The sequence below is a fragment of the Scyliorhinus torazame genome, chromosome 10 (genome assembly GCF_047496885.1).
Source record: "Scyliorhinus torazame isolate Kashiwa2021f chromosome 10, sScyTor2.1, whole genome shotgun sequence".
Taxonomy (NCBI): domain Eukaryota; kingdom Metazoa; phylum Chordata; class Chondrichthyes; order Carcharhiniformes; family Scyliorhinidae; genus Scyliorhinus; species Scyliorhinus torazame.
Window position 1 is genome coordinate 98,855,624 of NC_092716.1, and position 20,520 is coordinate 98,876,143.

At 49.8% G+C, this 20,520-nt stretch overlaps 1 protein-coding gene across 2 annotated transcripts in view; it reads left to right on the forward strand.

The window, feature by feature from the left end:
- The window catches only part of LOC140430789 (uncharacterized), a 448,181-nt gene that overhangs the window by 243,490 nt on the left and 184,171 nt on the right, over positions 1–20,520 (forward strand). For both annotated transcript variants that reach the window (XM_072518479.1, XM_072518480.1), the window contains exon 5: positions 13,290–13,380. In XM_072518479.1, coding sequence (XP_072374580.1) covers positions 13,290–13,380 — 91 coding nt within the window. The remainder of the gene's footprint in view (positions 1–13,289; positions 13,381–20,520) is intronic.

Sequence of the window (20,520 nt, forward strand, 5' to 3'; positions counted from 1 at the left end):
CAATTGCGAGCATTTTGCACAGCAGTCAAGACAAAGAAATCCTGAAGGGGTTGGTATAATATTCTGGACTGAATTCATTGTTAAAAGTGGAACGAAGCTTTGTTTAAAGTGTCAGTTGGAAAACCTTGTCTGGATTTCTGGAAAATATACATAGGGAGAAGATTCTAAAATGTCTTCTGAGTGGAGTTTGGAAATTCATCTGGGAGGATTCTGCAGAGAAATCCCCAGACACTAACTTGGGTTCAGAGCGGCATGTGTATTTGATCACAGACCAAAGCAAGTAGCTACAGGTCAGTTAGCTGAACATCTGTCGTAGGGATATTGCTGGAATCTATTATTAAGGAGGTTATAGCAGGGCACTTCGAAAATCTCAATGCAATCAAGCAGAGAAAGACCATGCTATTGAACAGGAATGTGCTTCATTTCTGGACCTTAGCTAGGAACACCCCGCTGAGGCTGCACTCAGTACCATTGGGGTAGACATTAAGTAAGTAAGATCTCCAAGACATGAAGTTTCCATATGGTGTAATAGTGTTCACTAAGAGCTCTGCTCGCCAGTGCAGGAAGAGATCGGAGCACCATTTAAAAACCATGGCTAGACCCCCCCCTCCCCCATTGTAGCCTCCAAACCCCACCCCCCACCAACTCATCTGTAAGGTGGTCCTGGAGCCTCCCGCATCCCACCCCTCATAAGGGTAGAGCACCCTCGGTCCCGGTCCCCGGAATGGGCAAAATGCCATCCGGACATCTTGACATTCCATTTGTCTTCCTATTCACTTGCTGTAATTGCATTCTAACCTTTCCTGGTTCGCAGGCACCCTCAGAGTTCTGCAATCTCTGTACATTTAAATAATATGCAGCTTTTCTTTTCTCCCTGCCAAAGTGGACAAGTTCACATTTTCCTACATTATACTTAACCTGCCAAATTTTTTGTCCACTCACTTAACCTATCTATGTCTCTTTGCAGACACCTGTCCAAACTCAAACCACTCCAATATATCAAACAGGTACAACCATTCTATTCGGTCGAATGCCTTCTCGGCATCCATTGACACTACAAATTCCATCCCACTTCCTCCTGCGGGCATCATAATTACGTCCAATAGCCTCTGTATATTGGTCGTTAATAGTGGTTCCCCCCCACCAGGGAGCCTTCCATCAACCGTTCACTAGCACAAATCTTCCACTCGGATTGGCAACAATCGTTTTCATTGTGAAAGCCACTCTCTTGCTTATTAACACAGCCACTCCTCTCCTCTTCATGTCAGTTCCTGAATGGTAGACCTGACTGACCCACACCCCTCTTAGTCTTATCTGATCTGCCGTCTTTAAGTGAGTTTCCTGGAGAAACATCGTCCGCCCTCAGATTCTTCAAATGCACAAATACGCGCGACTTCTTAACAGGTTCATTTGGTCCCCGAACATTCCAAGTTACCAATCGCGTGAGGGGGCACCTAGCTCCCACCACCCCCAATCATCCATATTATTGTTTAAGCCAATCACCCCAAGTCATCGAGTTGCACCCCTTTGGGCCTCCATAAGGCGTCCACCGACTTCTATATCTCAGCGTCCTAACATTACTTTCGATGTCAGCTTCGACGCACCCTCCCATCCTATCCCCTCGCTTCCCCCCTCAAACTAGACAGAAAAAGAGAAATATTCAAAACCCTGTCCTCCGCCATCTCATCCCCCACATCCCTTCTGATTACTGGTTCTCATACCAGTATGGGGCTCCACACGAGGCCTGCATCTTCCCTGATCCCACCATATCATTCAGGATCAAAACTGAAGCACCTCTGTTCAGATTAAAATTCAAGGAAGAATTAACTTTTTCAGACAGACCTGGCTCCTCCCCTTAAGTACATCACCTGTACCCAAGGCATAAGGCATTTTCTGCCTCCTCCCACAAGATGTCCCATGACCTGTTTAACCAGGACAAAATAAAATACTCCACATAAATGATCTACACCCCAGTTGTCCTTTAAATGTAAACAATATTCCAATAGCTAGTTAGTTGTAAACAAGTAAATGGTTCTCACATCTATTATCAGAACACTTCACCTGCAAAATCAATGATTATCTCATTTTTATGACCCCTTAATCACAGCCTTAGCAGACATACTTACTGTATGCATCATAACCCAGGTTTTAATAACAATACTGTAAAAAATATATCAATTTTATTCATCGCATTATTGACATATCTTACATGAACTGGCACTGGCAAAAACAGTGCATAGCAACAGTAAATTGCACTTTTAGGTTCTTAATCACTGTGTAAAGAGTTACAGGGGGAAATGTTCACAAGCCACCCCAAACTGCTGTTGACGTGCTTTAGAGACAAAGATTTAAAGGATAACACCATCTTTCTTGAAAATCTTCCTCTTTGCACACATATTAAATGCAGCAGATGGACTTTCAGCTATTGCCAAGCACACTATTTAGCCATACCCAGCTGTCATGTTGATAGAGGATGTTTCATAACAGCACTTCAGTGTTTCAATAGCAATAACTCTGATGCTACACAAACAAATAGTACTTTTTTTTTTAGTTCTGGCGTCACACACAAGCATCATGCAATAAACAAACATTACAAGAAGGAAAGCTGTTTTCTTTCTATTTATGCTTTGATGAAAAGTTCACCACAACTAATGGTGGAAATGTTCAGCAGGTCTGGCACTCTCTGTGGAAAAAGTTCACGAATGAACTATTCATTGGGGAAACAATTTGCTGTCCTTGCCTGGTCTGGTCTGACTTCAGACCCACAGCAATGTGGATACTCTTATATGTCCTCTGAAATGGCCTCGCAAGCAACTCAGCTGTATCAAACCGCAACAAAGTCAACAGGAATGAAGTTGAATGGACAACAGGCCTGGGCACCAGAAATGTCAATGGAAAAGCCAACCCTGTTGACCGTGCAAAGTCCTCCTTCCTAATATCAGGAGCCTTGTGCCCAAACTTTTTTTTAAATAAATTTAGAGTACACAATTATTTTTATTTTTTTTCCAATTAAGGGGCAATTTAGCGTTGCCAATCCACCTAACCTGCACATCTTTGGGTTGTGGGGGTGAAGCCCAAGCAGACATGGGGAGAATGTGCAAACTCCACACGGACAGTGGCCTAGGGCCGGGATTCGAACCCGGGTTCTCAGCGCCGCAGTCCCAGTGCTAACCACTGTGCCACATGCCACCCGCCTTGTGCCAAACCTGACAGCTGTCCCACAGTCTAGTCAAGCAGCAGCCTGACATGCCTCAGACACCACCATCACCATTCCTGGATATACCCTGACCCATCAACACCATTTACCACCCAGACCCCCCCACCCCACCCTCAGCTGAAGACTCAGTACTCCTCCACGTTGTTCACCAATTCAAAGAAACATTGAGGGTGGCAAGGGCACAGAATGTACTCTGGGTGGGGGACTTCAATATCCATTGCCAAGAGTGGCTTGGTAACACTGCTACTGACCAAGCTGGCCAAGTCCCAAAGGACAAAGCTGTTAGACTGGGTCTGCAGAAGGTGGTGATGGAACCAACAAGTTGGAAAAACCTACTTGACTTTGTCATCACTAGTCTACCTGTCACAAACACATGACCACTGTGCCAATGAGATAGATTTCAAATAGACACAGAAACTCTAAACTGAGCATCCATGAGGTGCTCTAGGCTAACAGCAGCAGCAGAATTGTATTAACCACAATTGCCTCCAATGAGAACGACGTTTCTCAACCTCACCAAGACGGGATCCTTTTGTGTCCATTCGCGGATATGCGAGGCTGTGATAGGAAGAGTATCCTTAAAGTTAATACGGTGGAGCCTTTTGGGTGGGCTTAACCTTGGCCGCCATAGGGTGGAGGCCAGCGCTGGCAACTCGGTACCCATGGATGACCACTTTGCGCACATGAAATTGCATTTCTCTTGACGCAGTCGAATACCAAAGTAATAATCTTTCTATTATTGTCACAAGTAGGCTTACATTAACACTGCAATGAGGTTACTGTGAAAAACCCCGAATCGCCACATTCCGGTGCCTGTTCGGGTACACAGAGGGAGAATTCAAAATGTCCAAATTACCTAACAGCACGTCTTTCGGGACTTGGGGAGGAAACCATAGCACCTGGAGGAAACCCATGCAGACACGGGGAGAACGTGCAGACTCCATACAGAAAGACCCAAGCCGGGAATCGAACCCGGGACCCTGGCGCTGTGCTAACCACTGTGCTACCATGCCACAGAGATGTCCGAGAACTTGCGGAGCGCTGCCTCCAGATTTTTCAGGTGTTCCTCTTCCGACAAGCCAGTGACCAAAACATCAACCAGAAAAACGGGCATTTGTGGCAATCGACGGAGCACGCTTTCCATGGCGCATGCGGAAGTCACCCTCAAGGGCAAATGTGTGTATTGAAATAGGCCATGTGGGTTTTGATAGTGACATAACGCCATGAGGCCGCATCCAACGGCAGCTGCAGATATTCGTTGCTCATGTCTAATTTTGTGAATGTAACGCCGCTGGCTAATTTGCCATAAAGGTCTTCTATTCGTGGAAGCGGATATTTGTTCCGGTGCCCAGGTGGCATTTTGCCTGTACTGGCCCATATGAGTTGAGTTGGGGGGTCTGGGGGTCGTGAAATGAGGTGACTGTGTGGAGTTTGCACTTTCTCCCGTGTCTGCGTGGGTTTTCTCCAGGTGCTCCGGTTTCCTCTCACTGTCCAAAGATGTGAAGGTTAGGTGGATTGGCCATGCTAAATTGTCCCTTAGTGTCCAAAGGTTAAGTGGGGTTATTGGGTTACGGGGATAGGGTGGAGGTGTGGGCTTAAGTAGCAAGTCCCTGGCGTCGCCTCCGACCGTCCACCCCCTCAGGTGTTCCTACGTTCACCTGCTATACCGGGTCAGCTGTCGCTGATCGGCTCATCGGGGGGCTCCGGCTGTGGCACCAGCTGGGGGTGGAGGACACCAGATGGACCCACTCCATCTCTGGCACGTCCTGTAAGACACCAGACAAGATGCATGATTAGACCGCAGGCCGGGGGGTGGGTGTGCGGGTGGTGGGGTGAGTATGGGGTTGAGGGTGAGGGTGGTGTGGGGGTGAGGGTAGTGTGGGGGTGAGGGTGATGTGGCGGTGAGGGTGGTGGTGGGTGAGGTGGCGTTGGGAGGAGGGGGTTTTGACACACACTCAGCAGGGTCTCACTTCCTCACCCTTCGCCGAACTCCACCTGGCGACCTCCCTTTCCTCCAGGCTGCTGACCACGTTCAGCATCACCGGTGCTAGCCCCTCGACAGTAGCAGAATCGGCCCAGGTGCATCTCCAGCTTTGCTGTCGTGGAACTCCACGAACTCTGGCCGGAGGGATTCTCCGTTTGCCGATGGCAAAATCGCATTCGCCGATCGGGTGAAGAAAACCTTTTGAAGCCAAAATCAGGGGCGGCGCCTGTTTTCGGATGCACGGCCCACTCCAAAATGGCAGCATCGGTGAGTATGCCGCATGCTATTGGGAGGGCCTCAGGATGTCACCTGGCAGAATGTGTACAGCGCCACCACAGTCGGGGGGGGGGGGAGCCGTTCCGCTGGCTGAGCGGGATTCGGTGGGGGCTGGAGAGACTGGAGTGGGGTGGTCCGGGGATGGCGAGAGGGGTTACAGGGGGGCACTATCTGACAGGCCAGGTCCGCGCATGGTTGGCGCCATGTTGCATGGCGCGACTGCTTCAGATCGTCGGCGTGCACATGTGCGGCCACAGACCCAGCAATTCTCTGGCCGATTCTATCTGGAACGCCGAGGGTTTTATGTGGCATGGCTGCTAGCACCCCACCGGGTGGAGCAACGGCAACTTTTTCTTTTTCTTTTTCTTAATAAATTTAGAGTTCCCAATTCATTTTTTCCAAAAAAGGGGCAATTTGGCGTGGCCAATCCACCTACCCTGCACATCTTTGGGTTGTGGGGGCGAAACCCACGCAAACACGGGGAGAATGTGCAAACTCCACACGGACAGTGACCCAGAACCGGGATCGAACCTGGGACCTCAGGTGCCGACTTTTTCATCGTAAGTCGAGACACATGCTCCGGGAGACATAGCCTCAAAATCGGAGAATCCAGCCCTTAGTCTCAGAAACGGAGAATCCCGCCCGCTACTTTTGATTTCAATTAGCCTCACAATACAAAATACTTGCCGTATCCATACTAAACTTTTCTGATTCATGCACACGGCACCCAGATCCCTCTGCATCTCGGTGCTCTGCAATATCTCACCATTTTATTTTTCCTGCCAAAATCGACAATTTCAGATTTTTCAATGTTTCTTTCATTTGCCAAATCTTTTCTGTTACGTATTCAAGTAACACTATTTGCTCGTGAAATGTCACGTGACATGTCGTGACATCAGTGCAATGTTTTTGCAAGCTTTGGGGAGCTCACCATCTTACCCTGTAGAAGCAATATCTCTGAATAAACTCTGCACTATCTTTTTACAAACTTGTGAGCGCGGTGCCCCTACTTCTTTTTCTCTTTGCGGCAACCAACAAAAATATATCATTTTCCCACTCATTTAACTTAACTATATCCGTTTGTTGTCAGCTTGCGTCCTATTCACAAATTACTTTCCTACCTATCTTTGTATCACCAGTAAATTTAGCAACCAAGGGTGCGAGCTACATAAATAGGAACAGAGTCCCATAGCCCGTGATTAGCCGGGTGTTTCCTGGCGCTCAGAGCATCGAGAAACATCACATTGAACGGCTATTCGAGTAGATTGGAGGCCTCAGTGGGGAATATGCAGCTGAGGCCACACTTAAAGTCCTGTTTACTGCACTAAGGAGCTCTGCTTGCTGGAACTCCTCAGTGCAGGGAGACATCAGGTCGCCATTTAAAATGACATCCCGATCTCTTGAACCCCTGATTCAACCCCCAACCTCTCCGCCACCCGCCCCGCCCCCCGCACTCGCACAAGGCACCCCAACTGGAGAAATGCCAGCCTGGCACTCTGGCATTGCCAGCCTTGCAGTGCCACCTGGGCATTGCTGGCCTGGACTCAGGTAGCACTGCCAGGGTGCCACACTGGCACTCCCATGATGCCAGACTGGCAGTGCCAGGTTGCCACCCTGTCCAGAGGACAAACCGCTCCGATCCCCTGGAGACACCCATGAGTGCTGTTCTGTTTGGCCCCTGTTTGTGGGGTCAGCACTGAACAGCGCTTGCCCAAGATCTCCAAGACGAGTGGGTTCGATCCCATACCTTATGTCGATCTCGGGAACACATATTAGCAGTCTCACTCTAATATGCAGATTTGCCAAAAAGTGATCCCACCCACAATGGGTGGGATTCTCGTGACGTCCCACAGGATTGTATTATGTTATGGGCCAGGGATTAGAGAACCCCAAAGTGTATCATGGAGTTCACCTGACCCACAACTTTAAAAAAAAAAATGTTTTATTAAAGTTTTTCCAATGAGAGTTTTTACATAACAAAAATAGAAATACAGATAGTAATAAAAAATAACAATAAACATATCCCAAAGCTTACAGTGAAACTACTTACACAACAGAATTTTTTTTTTAAACAGAACAAAGTGGGTTTTGTCTCCATGCCCAACTCACATTGTATCAACAGTACCCCCACCTGATCGGCTCCCCCCAGGATGCTGCTGCTGCTGACACTGCTCCCCTAGAAAGTCAAGGAAAGGTTGCCACCGCCGGGAGAACCCCATCAAGGACCCTCTCAAGGCGAACTTTATTCGCTCCAGGCTGAGGAACCCCGCCATATCGCTAAACCAGGTCTCCTCACCCGGGGGTTTCGAGTCCCTCCACATTAGCAAGATCCGTCTCCGGGCTACCAGGGAGGCAAAGGCCAGTACCTCGGCCTCTTTCGCTTCCTGCACTCCTGGATCCTCCGACACCCCAAATATCACTACTGTTGGACTCGCCTTCACCCGAGTGTCCAAACTCCTAGACATCACCCTTGTAAACCCCTGCCAGAATTCTTTAAGCGCCGGGCATGCCCAAAACATATGGGCATGGTTCGCCGGACTCCCTGCACATCTCGGGCACCTGCCCTCCACCCCAAAAAACTTACTCATTCTTGCCGCCGTTATATGCGCCCGATGCACCACCTTAAACTGAATTGAACTGAGCCTGGCACATGATGAGGAGGAGTTCACCCTGCCCAGGGTGTCGGCCCCAGGCCCTCATCCAGCTCCTCGCCCAGCTCCTCCTCCCACTTGCCCTTCAACTCCTCCACTGAGGGTTCCTCCACCTCCTGCAGCTCCTGATATATGTCCGACACCTCCTTCCCTACCCAGATGCCAGACACCACCCTGTCCGGCTACGCTCCAAGAATACCCTTGTGACTCGCGGGGTTTTATTCGCCCACACAAATCCCGTCACAATCCTATTCACCCGCTTAAAGAAGGACTTGGGGATGAAAATGGGGAGGCACTGAAATACGAAAAGGAACCTGGGGAGAACCGTCATCTTTACAGTCTGCATCCGTCCCTCCAAGGAAAGCGGGAGCATGTCCCACCTTTTAAACTCTCCCTCCATCTGCTCCACTAGCCGGGTTAAGTTGAGCCTGTGCAGGGCATCCCAGTTCCTGGCCACTTGTATCCCCAAGTACCGAAAGCTCCTCTCCACTATCCTGAGTGGGAGCTCCCTCAGTCTCTCCTCCTGACCCCTACCATGGACCACGAACAGCTCACTCTTCCCCACGTTCAACTTATACCCCGAGAACCTCCTGAAGTCCCCCAGGATCCGCATGACCTCCCCCATCCCCTCTAACGGGTCCGAAATATACAACAGCAAGTCATCCGTGTAGAGGGAGACCCGGTGCTCCTCCCCTCCGCGCACCAGCCCCCTCCAATCCCCCAAAGTCCTGAGCGCAATGGCCAACGGCGCAATTGCCAGGGCAAACATCAACGAGTACAGGGGACACCCCTGTCGCCTCTCTCTCTCTCTCTCTCTCTCTCCCTCCCCCCCCCCCCCCCCCTCCGAGGGCATCATGATAATATTCAGGAGCTTCTTCACATTTGCGTTCAGCTGCCTGCCCTTAACAAAACCCGTCTGGTCCTCCCCAATTACTCCCGGGACACAGTCCTCTATTCTGGTGGCCAGAATTTTTGCCAACAGCTTGGCATCCACGTTCAGGAGCGATATCAGCCTGTAGAACCCACACTGAAGCGGATCCTTCTCCTTCAGGATAAGCGAGATCAATGCCTGCGACATTGTCGGAGGGAGGGTCCCTTTCTCCTTTGCCTCATTGAAGGTTCTCATCAGGAGCGGGCTCAACAGCTCTGAGAACTTCTTATAAAATTCTACGGGGAAGCCGTCCAGGCCTGGGGCGTTGCCCGTCTGCATGCCTGCCATCCCCCTGACTACCTCCTCCAACCCAATCGGGGCCCCCAGTCCCTGCACCCGCTCTGCTTCCACCCTTGGGAACCTCAACCGGTCCATGAATCGCCTCATCCCTTCCCCCTCCCCGGGGGGTTCCGACTTGTATAACCTTCCGTAGAACTCCCTGAAGACTTCATTGACCCTCTCTGGGCTCAGCACCATGTTGCCTTCCCTATCCCGCACTCCCCCAATCTCTCTGGCCGCCTCCCTCCTGCGCAGCTGGTGCGCCAGCATCCTATTCGCCCTCTCCCCACACTCATAAACTGCCCCCTTCGCTTTCCTCAGCTGCGCCTCCGCCTTCCCCATGGACAGCAAGTCAAACTCCGCCTGTAATTTCCGGCGCTCGTTCAACAGCCCCCTCTCTGGGGCCTCCGCGTACCTCCTATCTACCCTGAGTATCTCTCCCACCAGTCTCTCCCTCTCCGCCCTCTCCTTCTTTCTATGGGAACTAATGGAGATTAACTCTCCCCTAATGACCGCCTTCAGAGCCTCCCAAACCAATGCCACCGTCACCTCTCCTATGTCATTCGCTCCCACATAATTCTCAATACTCCTTCTTATCCGCCCGCACACCTCTTCGTCCGCCAGCAGCCCCACATCCAGTCGCCAGAGAGGGCGCTGACCCCATTCCGCCCCCAGTCGCAGGTCCACCCAGTGAGGGGCATGGTCCGAGACCGCAATGGCCGAGTATTCTACCCCCTCCACCCTCGGGATTAACGCCCTACTCAACACAAAGAAGTCTATTCGCAAATAGACTTTATGGACATGGGAGAAAAAGGAAAACTCCTTCGTCCTTGGCCGCGTAAACCTCCAGGGGTCCACTCCCCCCATCTGGCCCATGAACTCCCACAAGGCCCTGGTCGCCGCCGGCCTCTTTCCTGTTCTGGACTTGGAACGATCCAAGCTCGGATCCAAGACCATATTAAAGTCCCCTCCCATAATCAGGTGACTTATCTCCAAGTCTGGGATCCTACCCAACCCACGCCTCATAAAGTCCGCATCGTCCCAATTCGGGGCATATACATTCACTAACACCAGCCGGGACCCCTGCAGCTTGCCACTCACCATTATATACCTGCCCCTCTTATCCGCCACGATGCTCCCCGCCTCAAACGGCACTCATTTACTGACCAGAATAGCCACTCCTCTGGTCTTTGAGTCTAACCCCGAGTGAAATACCTGTCCCACCCATCCTTTCCTGGTCCGCGAGCTTTAAGTGCGTCTCTTGCAACATGGCCACGTCCGCCTTCAACCCCTTCAAATGCGATAACACGCGGGACCACTTGACCGGCCCATTCAGGCCCCTCACGTTCCACGAGATCAGCCTGGTCAGCGGGGTAATCACCACCCCCCATCCCTCCAACTAGCCATCTCCCTTTTTTGGCCAACCGCGTGCCCCCGCCTCCCTCCTCCAGCTCTCCCCCGGCGGCCCCCCCGCCAGACTCTCCATCCATACCCCTCACCTGGCTCCCCTTCAGTCAGCAAAGCAGCAGCCCTTCCCCCCCCAAACCCCCTGCACACACCGCCCCCCCAGCCAAGCATCCGCTTAGCTCTGGAGTCAGCTCACCCATGCTGACCCCGGCCGCTCCCGCCTCTATATACCAACCCCTAACTTGTTACCTCATTCGGGCCACCCTCCCCCGCAGGGTAGAGGGGCAAGCACCATCTGGGACCTCCCCGTGTGCCGGACAGCCCATCCCGAGCGTTTCCCACCCCCTACCACCGAACACCTGGAAAACAAAACACCTGGAAAACAAGCAAAACAAACAACAAAACCCCCAACCAAACTAGGGCAGACATGCCCTTAAACTTATGCTTTACCCGCCGTCCTCCCCTCGGTCCCTCCGCACCCGCACATTTCACCCCCATACAACAGTCCCTTAGTTCAGGTCCAGCTTCTCCTGCCAGATGAACGACCACGCCTCGTCTGGGGTATCAAAATAGTGGTGCTTGTCCTGGTATGTTACCCACAGTCTCACCGGGTGCAGGAGCCCAAACTTCACCCCTTTACCGTGGAGGACCGCCTTCGCCCGGTTAAAACCTGCACGCCTCTTCGCCAGCTCAGCTCCCAGGTCTTGGTAAATTCGGATCTCGCCATCCTCCCACTTACTGCTCCACTCTTTCTTTGCCCACCACAGGACTCGCTCCCGGTCTGCCAAGCGCTGAAACCGTATCACCATCGCCCTCGGTGGCTCATTTACCCTTGGCTTTCTGGCGAGAACCCTGTGCGCCCCATCCAGCTCCAAGGGCCGCGGGAAGGCCCCCGCTCCCATCAGCGTCCCCAACATTGTGGCCACGTACGTGCTCGCGTCCGCCATCTCCGCTCCTTCAGGAAGGCCCAGGATCCGCAGATTGTGGATCCGAGATCTGCACTCAAGGTCATCCATCCTCTCCTGCCACCTCTTATGGAGCACCTCGTGCGCCTCCACTTTCACCGCCAGGCCCAGGGTCTCGTCCTCGTTCTCCGCCACCTTCCTCCTCACCTCCTTGATCTCCTTCTCCTGCGCCTTCTGGGTCACCACAATTCTCTCCATTGAGGCCAGCATGGAAGGTGGTTTCCAGAAGATATTTGAAAGGTGCCACAGGGGCGTTTATTTTCCACAATAACCTTTGATGTGGCACCTTTCAAGTATCTTCTGGAAACCACCTTCTCAAGGGCAATGCAGGCTGAGCAAGCAACACCTCCATCATGTGAAAGAATAAAGTTAAAAAATACTGAGTTAATGTTTCAAGACCGTGGCCTTTCATAACAGCTGGAAAAAGATAAGAGATACAACAGGTTTTAATCAAGTATTGACACAGGAGAGTGGGATGGTGTAGAGTGGAAGAATTAGGGAAGCTCTGTGACAGGGTGGAAGGCTTAAGGGATTAAATGTTTTTAAAAATGACAGTGCAAGACAAAGGGGGATGATAATGGGACAAACGATCAAAAGTTGGACCTCTCGGTGTATCTGCAGTATTTTGCCTTTAGGAATATAGGAACAGGAGTAGGTAATTTAACTCCGCTGCCAGTATCATCAGGTCCCACCAAAAATCAATGAATTTTTGGTTGGCCGTTGAATCTCCCATGACAGGTGCCACCATGACGGGGCCAGAGAAACCTGGCCCTCGAGTGTACTCTACTGTAACTATAAATTACCTGTTTATTCGGCATCGTAGAGATGTCTTACTGTGTAACTATCAAATTATTGTTTGTTACTCGAACTCTATTGAGTTTCTATTTTCGATAAGGTAACATTTTGATAACTGTAACTTGATAAAGTTGCTCCCTATACCGTTAGGCTATTCACTCTGAAGTCATTCAGAAAGGCAAAGATTAGAGTTTATGGCTGTAGTCTTCCTTTGTGTGGAATTGGAGCTGTAATATAAAATGAAACTGCAACTACAATAGGGAAATTTCATAGCAGACAGTGCAAGTACATGCAAGTTGGGATTGGGACAATTAATAGGAGGTAGTAATTGGGATGGTAGTACAGTTACTGTAGAAGAACTTTCACTGTAATAGTATTACAATTGTGTGGGGTTGTAGCTAGGACAATGTCTAATTGCTAGAGGAGTTGGATTATTGGCACAAAGAACACTTGATGTAAGTTGTAAATGAGGCTGTAACATGGACAAGAAGTCCAGCTGAGTTTGTAAGGCAAATGTTAGATAACATATGAAGTTTTCTCGACCGGGGAGCTGAAAGGTAAACTTTGCATTATTCCACATCATTAGGAAATGTAAACAACAGTAAGTTCTTGATCATGGCAATAAAATGCAGCTGCTTATTGCAACACCATAAATGTCAATTAGATGTAATATGACATGTAGGTCAACATGAATGCTGCATGTGCTACTGCAGATAAGTGATAAAGTACAAATAATTACCATAGTAATGAGTCTCAAGCTGATATTTGCTCTTTTATCACACAGGAAGTCAGGGGATCGAGTGGTGCAGCTGATGCTCCTGTCCACGAGGAAACGTTACAGAGGCTGTGGTGTGGGTCATTATTTAATGCAGTGTGTAAGTCTACTAGCCAATTATGTATCACATAAATAATTAGGGTCTTCAAGGGTGCTGCTAACAGCTGCAGCACAGGGCACATGAGACTCACTTTGAGTGAATTTCATTCATTTCAAACTGCAGATGAACTTAATTCAATATAAATACTAGGCGGGTTCCCCGTCCGCAACAGATTCCTGGTGCGGCGCGCCCCTGGGATTCTTCGTCTCGCCAGTCGGCCAATGGGGTTTCCCATTGTGGGCAGCCCCACGACGTCGGAAAATCCCCAGGCTGCCAGTGCAACGGATAATCCCAGCAGCGGAGAATCCAGCCCACTATGTGTTTTGCATGCGCATATACAATTGTTCTCCATCCACATGTTGATAACTGGACGAACATGTAAATCTGCATGGAAAAAATAGCCATCCGATATGGATTAGCATGTTAATTAAGAGTTTTTTTCAAAGACCACATTTACAAGATAATTTAAAAATTAATAACTGATTGATAGTGCACACACCCCACATATTATTTCCATCAAAACAGCTCAAGACGTCTAACAGGTGCCTGGGTGCGCTTTCCTGGGACCACTATGCAGGCAGCTGGATGCGTGTACCCAGGGGCCATTCTGCTGGTGCCTGAGTGCACGTACCTGGGATCACCCGGCTGGTCTGACAGCATCTGTGACAAGAAAAGGGAGCCAACATTTCAAGTCTGGATGAGAGTCAGACCTGACCAGTATTTTCTTTTTATGTTTCAGAATCCCGCATTTTATCACCGTGCTGATGTCTGTGTTCACATGCCGAGGAATCCCTGCTAGTATCCAGGGTCTGGTGTGCAAAACTGACAAACAAATTGATACTAGAAATGATATTTTATCCTTGCACTACAATGTATTATATGGAATAGACTCCTAACCAAGCCAATATATATTATGGGAGACATTTTCCACACCTATCACGGCGTTTTTTGCGGAGACGGACCATCATTGGTTGGTGGGGGGGGGGGCGGGGGTTACTTTCGGCGGGACCGGAAAATCCTGCTGAACAGTTGGAAAATCCCACCCACTTTTTTAAAATAAATTTACATTGCCCAATTCTTTTTTTCCACTTAAGGCGCAATTTAACGTGGTCAATTCACCTACCCTGCACATCATTTTGGGTTATGGGGGTGAGACCCACGCAGACAAGGGGAGAATGTGCAAACTTCCCACGGACAGTGACCTGGGGCCTGGATCGAACCAGGGTCCTCAGTGCAGTGAGGCAGCAGTGCTAACCACTGCACCATCGTGCTGCTCCATCCTGCCCACTGTTAATGAGCTCCTTCAAAAAGAAGCTGAATAAGTATTTGGTGGGAAATGTTATCAATGGTTATGATTGTAGGCATATATTAAGATGATTGAATGCACTAGAGTATAAAATGAATTATTTTCATCTGGACCCCAGATGTGTTGATTGACTGAATATGAAGTGGTTAAGATTTAGGTATAAACAGGTATCTTCCCTTTAATCACTTGATAGATATTTACTCAACTTTCCATCAGGAGAATAAATAGGTATGACAGGGTTAGGATAGCCAAATACTGTGAAAGGGTTGTACAATGTCAGTCGAAGCACATGGTTTGATGAGGCAAATAACCTCACCTTGTTCTGCAATTTTAAAATGTCTTCTGACATACTGGTATCACAAAACAAGGAACAGCATTAAAAATATATGAAGTAGTGCAATGGCATCTGAGTATTCATTTGTAATGTGGCAAAATGGGAACAGCTTGAGTGAGCATCACATGCCAATTCAGTTGTCAGATCTGGTGATGGACAAGAAGCTGAACACAGTGAGGACAGCAGTAGCATTGATAAGGCGTTGCACAATAGAATGGAACCTGAGGTGGGTAGGGATGTCTACCAGAATATGGAACACACTTTAGCATTCAACTAAGAGTGCCACAGTTATAGATAGCACTAACATCTTCTTCCGTGGGACTTCTGGTGCCAGGGATGTGCTGAGAGGTTGCACATCAGGTGGCTTTCCTCCCACAAACCTAAAAAATAGGCTCTTTTTGCCCGAAAAGCACCCACTAACACCAAAAAACATCCCCACACCACTAACGCAACAAGACAAGGAAAGAAAAATAACAAATAGCAGCTCTCCAGAGGACGGGTGGAAACCAGACGCGGAAAACGCCTGGACAAGCAAGCGACCGAGCCAGCCAACACACGAGGCGGCAAAATCCGGGCTTCACCAGAGCGAGAGGAACTGGCCCGCCGGACGAGAGGCCCCCCCTCACCAGCGCATGCGAGGAGGTTGTTTCTTTGAAGAGAATTGAGAGAGCATCAGGAAGAGACGAAGTCGGACATTCAAGCTGCAATGAAGGGTGTGGTTGCCGAAGCTCTGGCGACCATGCAGGTAGCCCTGGATGAAGCGAAAAGGCGACAGGAAGCCCAGGAAGAAACGATCAAGGAACTGGAAAAAGCTGTAACAGACCAGGGTGACCGGATTATCGCCCTGGAGAAGGAGGTAGCAAGGCTGGTCGCGAAGCAGGGGAATTTGAAAGGGGAAATCGAAGACCAGGAAAACTGGTTGAGATGTCAAAACCTACGGATCGTGGACCTGCCGGAGAGAACCCCCAGACTGTGGCCCAAATGCTGGGCAACCTGGTGGGAAGGGATAGCTTCCCCAACGCACCACAAATCATCAGAGCGCACCTGTCGCTTCGCCCAAAGCCGGGGAACAGACAAAGGCGAAAATCGGCAAGGTGCACCGGTACCAGGACCAGGAACGAATCCTGCGATGGGCCAAACAAACCAAAAACTGTTACTGGGAAGGCCATCGGATTCTGATTCATCAGGACATTGGAGCCAACCTGGCCAAGCACCGGGCCGAATTTAATAGGGCAAAGGCCGTGTTATACAAAAACGGCAGAAGGTTTTGGATGCTGTACCCAGCCAAGCTCTGGGTCACATTCCAAGGCAGGGAGCACTTCTTCACGGCCCCTGCAGACACGGACATGTTCATCTCAGTGAACGGACTAGAGAAGCGACAGCAGGGACAGCGATGAAAAGGCCACTGGATGATGCTCTTGATGCTTAATGTCTACTTTTTGCATTCTGTACTGCCAACTGTGAACCATCACCAAATCGACCACTTTGCACTTTGCAGGGATCGGTGCTGGGTCCACTGTTATTTGTGATTTATATTAATGATTTGGATGAGAATTTAGGAGGCATGGTTAGTAAGTTTGCAGATGACACCAAGATTGGTGGCACAGTGGCTAGTGAAGAAGGTTATCTAGGATTGCAACTGGATCTTGATCAATTAGGCCAGTGGGCCGACGAATGGCAGATGGAGTTTAATTTAGATAAATGTGAGGTGATGCATTTTGGCAGATCGAATCAGGCCAGGACCTACTCAGTTAATGGTATGGCGTTGGGGAGAGTTATAGAACAAAGAGATCTAGGAGTACAGGTTCATAGCTCCTTGAAGGTGGAGTCGCAGGTGGACAGGGTGGTGAAGAAGGCATTCGGCATGCTTGGTTTCATTGGTCAGAACATTGAATACAGGAGTTGGGACGTCTTGTTGAAGTTGTACAAGACATTGGTACGGCCACACTTGGAATACTGTGTGCAGTTCTGGTCACCCTATTATAGAAAGGATATTATTAAACTAGAAAGAGTGCAGAAAGGATTTACGAGGATGTTACCGGGACTTGATGGTTTGAGTTATAAGGAGAGGCTGGATAGACTGGGACTTTTTTCCCTGGAGCGTAGGAGGCTTAGGGGTGATCTTATAGAGGTCTATAAAATAATGAGGGGCATAGATAAGGTAGATAGTCAACATCTTTTCCCAAAGGTAGGGGAGTCTAAAACTAGAGGGCATAGGTTTAAGGTGAGAGGGGAGAGATTCAGAAGGGCCCAGAGGGGCAATTTCTTCACTCAGAGGGTAGTGAGTGTCTGGAATGTGCTGCCAGAGGTAGTAGTAGAGGCGGGTACAATTGTGTCTTTTAAAAAGCATTTAGATAGTTACATGGGTAAGATGGGTATAGAGGGTTATGGGCCAAGTGCGGGCAACTGGGACTAGCTTAATGGTAAAAACTGGGCGGCATGGACTGGTTGGGCCGAAGGGCCTGTTTCCATGCTGTAAACTTCTATGATTCTATATACTGCCTCATTCTGGGGATGAGAGGGGAAAGAGAGGAAAGTAGGAACGAGTGCAGCAAAGCATAGGAGATGGTGGTGGAATGGCAGACCAGAAGCTCAGGGATTAGGCGATGGGAGGACGCACAACTATCCCCAGGAGGGGGAGCCACCCTAGAAAGATAGTTAGCACTGGGAAGCGTGCAGGAGAGAGAGGCCGCGGTGCATCCCCCGCAGGGGGGAAAGCGCCTGGTGAGGGGGGGGTAGACATCAGGGATGAGGGGACAACTATGGGAAGAAACGGGGGGGGGGGCGTAGAAGAAGGGGTGCAGCTACAGGGTAGGGGGGAAAGGACCACAAGTGAAATACAGGCAAAGAGGGAATGAGGACAATAGGCTGGCTACAACAGGCCACACATGGTGACTTGGAACAAAATGGTGCTGCAAGAAACCACTTTGGAGCGTCCCTGAACAAAGGGAAACCCCGGAGTGCAGAGGCTCACTCACATGGCGTACTCACAGCTGGCGGCCATGCTGGATGTCTCCTGGACAAAGGGAAACCCCGGAGCGCAGGGACCTGACCTCATGGGGAGAACAGTGCCCGCGGCCAGATTAGACGTCCCCTGATCAAAGGGAAATCCCGGAGTGCAGGGGCGCATCCACCAGGTAAGTATGGTTGATCCCGCAGGAGCGGGGTGACAAAAAAGCCCCATCAGGAAAGTCACCTGGAATCTCAGGAGACTTAATGGCCAGTGAAGAGATCCAGAGTCTTCGCCTGTGGTGCTATGCTTCTGAATAGTTTGTACATAGTTAGTAATGCGACCTCCAACCAGCTGGTGGTGTCAGATATCGGTCACGTAATGTGAGACACTCGCCAGTTGGTAGCAAGACATACATCAGAACAATCGCACATCGGGTAGCTCCAGGAGAGTTCATAGAACTCACGTAGTAACTCTGTCTGTATAGTAATCTGTGTGTTCTCTTTCCACGTGTTCATCAATGAATCATTGTTCGAGTTAAACAACTAGATGTTCTGTGTGCACCATTGCAATGGCAAGATAACAGAACACAACATGGTACCAGGAGGACAGAACATTTAAAGGTAACAACAGAAAAGACGAGGCAAAATAGGCCAAGGAACGGAAAAGAGAAGATTCTTCCGCCGACCTGGTGAACTATATCTATTTGCGACTCAACGCAACAAACGACGGTGAAGTTCAATACGGAAGGTTTAAAGGCACCCCACCAGCTTCAGGCTTCGGGTAACGTAAATGATAACTAGCCCATTTTCAAACAGCAGTCTATGTTTCAGCCCTTGGCTTGCAGGCGCAGCCTGACGAGAGGTGCATTGCGTTGCTGCTCTCGGTAGCAGGTCCTCACGCAATCAAAATCTACATTACCTTCACTTTTGATCGCGAAGAGGAGAGCAAGAGATACGATGAGGTAATATAGTACTTTGTTCGGCATTGTTCTCCAAAAAAAAATGTAACATTTGAAAGATACATTTTTCGTATGCGTACCCAGAAACCAGGCAAATCTTTTGACAGCTTTGTAACTGACTTGAGGCTGAAGGCCCAGTCCTGCAATTTCAGTAATCAAAGTTTATCGATGATCCGCAACCAAATAGTGTTTGAGATATCGAATGATAAGCTCCGTGAGAGATTGTTATGGGAAGAAGACATGAAATTAGAAAATGCTATTAAGATTTGCCATGTGAGTGAGCTGGCTGCACAGTAGACCAGTACGCTCAGTTTGAAACATTTTGGCGGCAACAAGGAAGAAGATGCCACGCCATCAGCACTGTGATGCAATTCAATAAAAAATGTGTTCTCAGGGCAGGCGGCCATTTTAAGCAGCTGCCCGAGTCCACCTTCTTATGACAGAAATGTGGCAATCAACATGGGCCACGGTAATGTCCAGCTTATGGCGCAGAGAGAGGGAAAAGAGGGTGATAGGCAACAGCTAGTTGACTCCAGACTGGAGGCAGACCGGCGATACTCCGAGGCCCCGACCGTAGAGCTCCTGGTGGAAAGGAAAAAGCTATAGATGGACTTTGACCTGTTCTCTCTGAGGAGAGCAGTGCACCAACTCCGCCAGGCACTGGGGACCTTGTACGAGCATGGAGACAAAGCAAGCCGCCTGCTGGCTCACCAGCTGCGAAAGCAGGCAGCCATAAGGGAAATAGCCCAGATTAGGGACAGCAAAGGCAACTTAGTAGCAGAGCCGGATAAGGTCAACGAGGCATTCGAGACCTTCTACCAGGGGCTGTACACCTGCGAGCCCTCAGCAGGGGACTTGAGGATGAAGCAATTCCTCAATGGACTGGACGTGCCAGTCGTGCGGGAGGATAGGAGACAGGGCCTGAAAGCACCGCTAGAACTGGGAGAAATCATGGAGAGTACCAGTTCCATGTCGGCAGGGCGCCGGAACTGGACGGTTTCCCGGCAGACCTCTACAAAACATTCGCGACAGCACTGGCCCACACCTGCGGGAGATGTTCATGGCGAGGGGCACCCTGTCACCTACACAAGCCTCAATCTCGCTGATACCTAAGAAAGACAAAGACCCAACAGAATGCAGTTCCTACAGGCCCATCTTGCTGCTAAATGCAGATGCGAAAATACTGGCCAAGATCCTAGCTAAAAGGCTGGCGAACTGCATACCAGAGGTGGTAGCAGAAGACCACACGGGCGTTGTCAAGGGTAGCGAGCTAACATTGAATATCAGGCACTTGCTGAACGTGATTATGACTCCGTCCGGGGAGAGAACATCTGAGCAGATCATCTCCCTTGACGCAGAAAAGGCCTTTGACAGAGTCGAATGGAAGTACCTCATAGAGGTACTGGAGCGGTTCGGGCTTGGAACAGAGTTCACCGCCTGGGTGAAACTCCTGTACAATGCCCCCACAGCGAGCATACGGCCAAATACCACCAGCTCTGAATACTTCCAGCTGCACATGGCACAAGACAGGGATTCCCATTATTCCCGCTGCTGCTTGTCCTGCTGATCGAACCACTAGCGATTGCGCT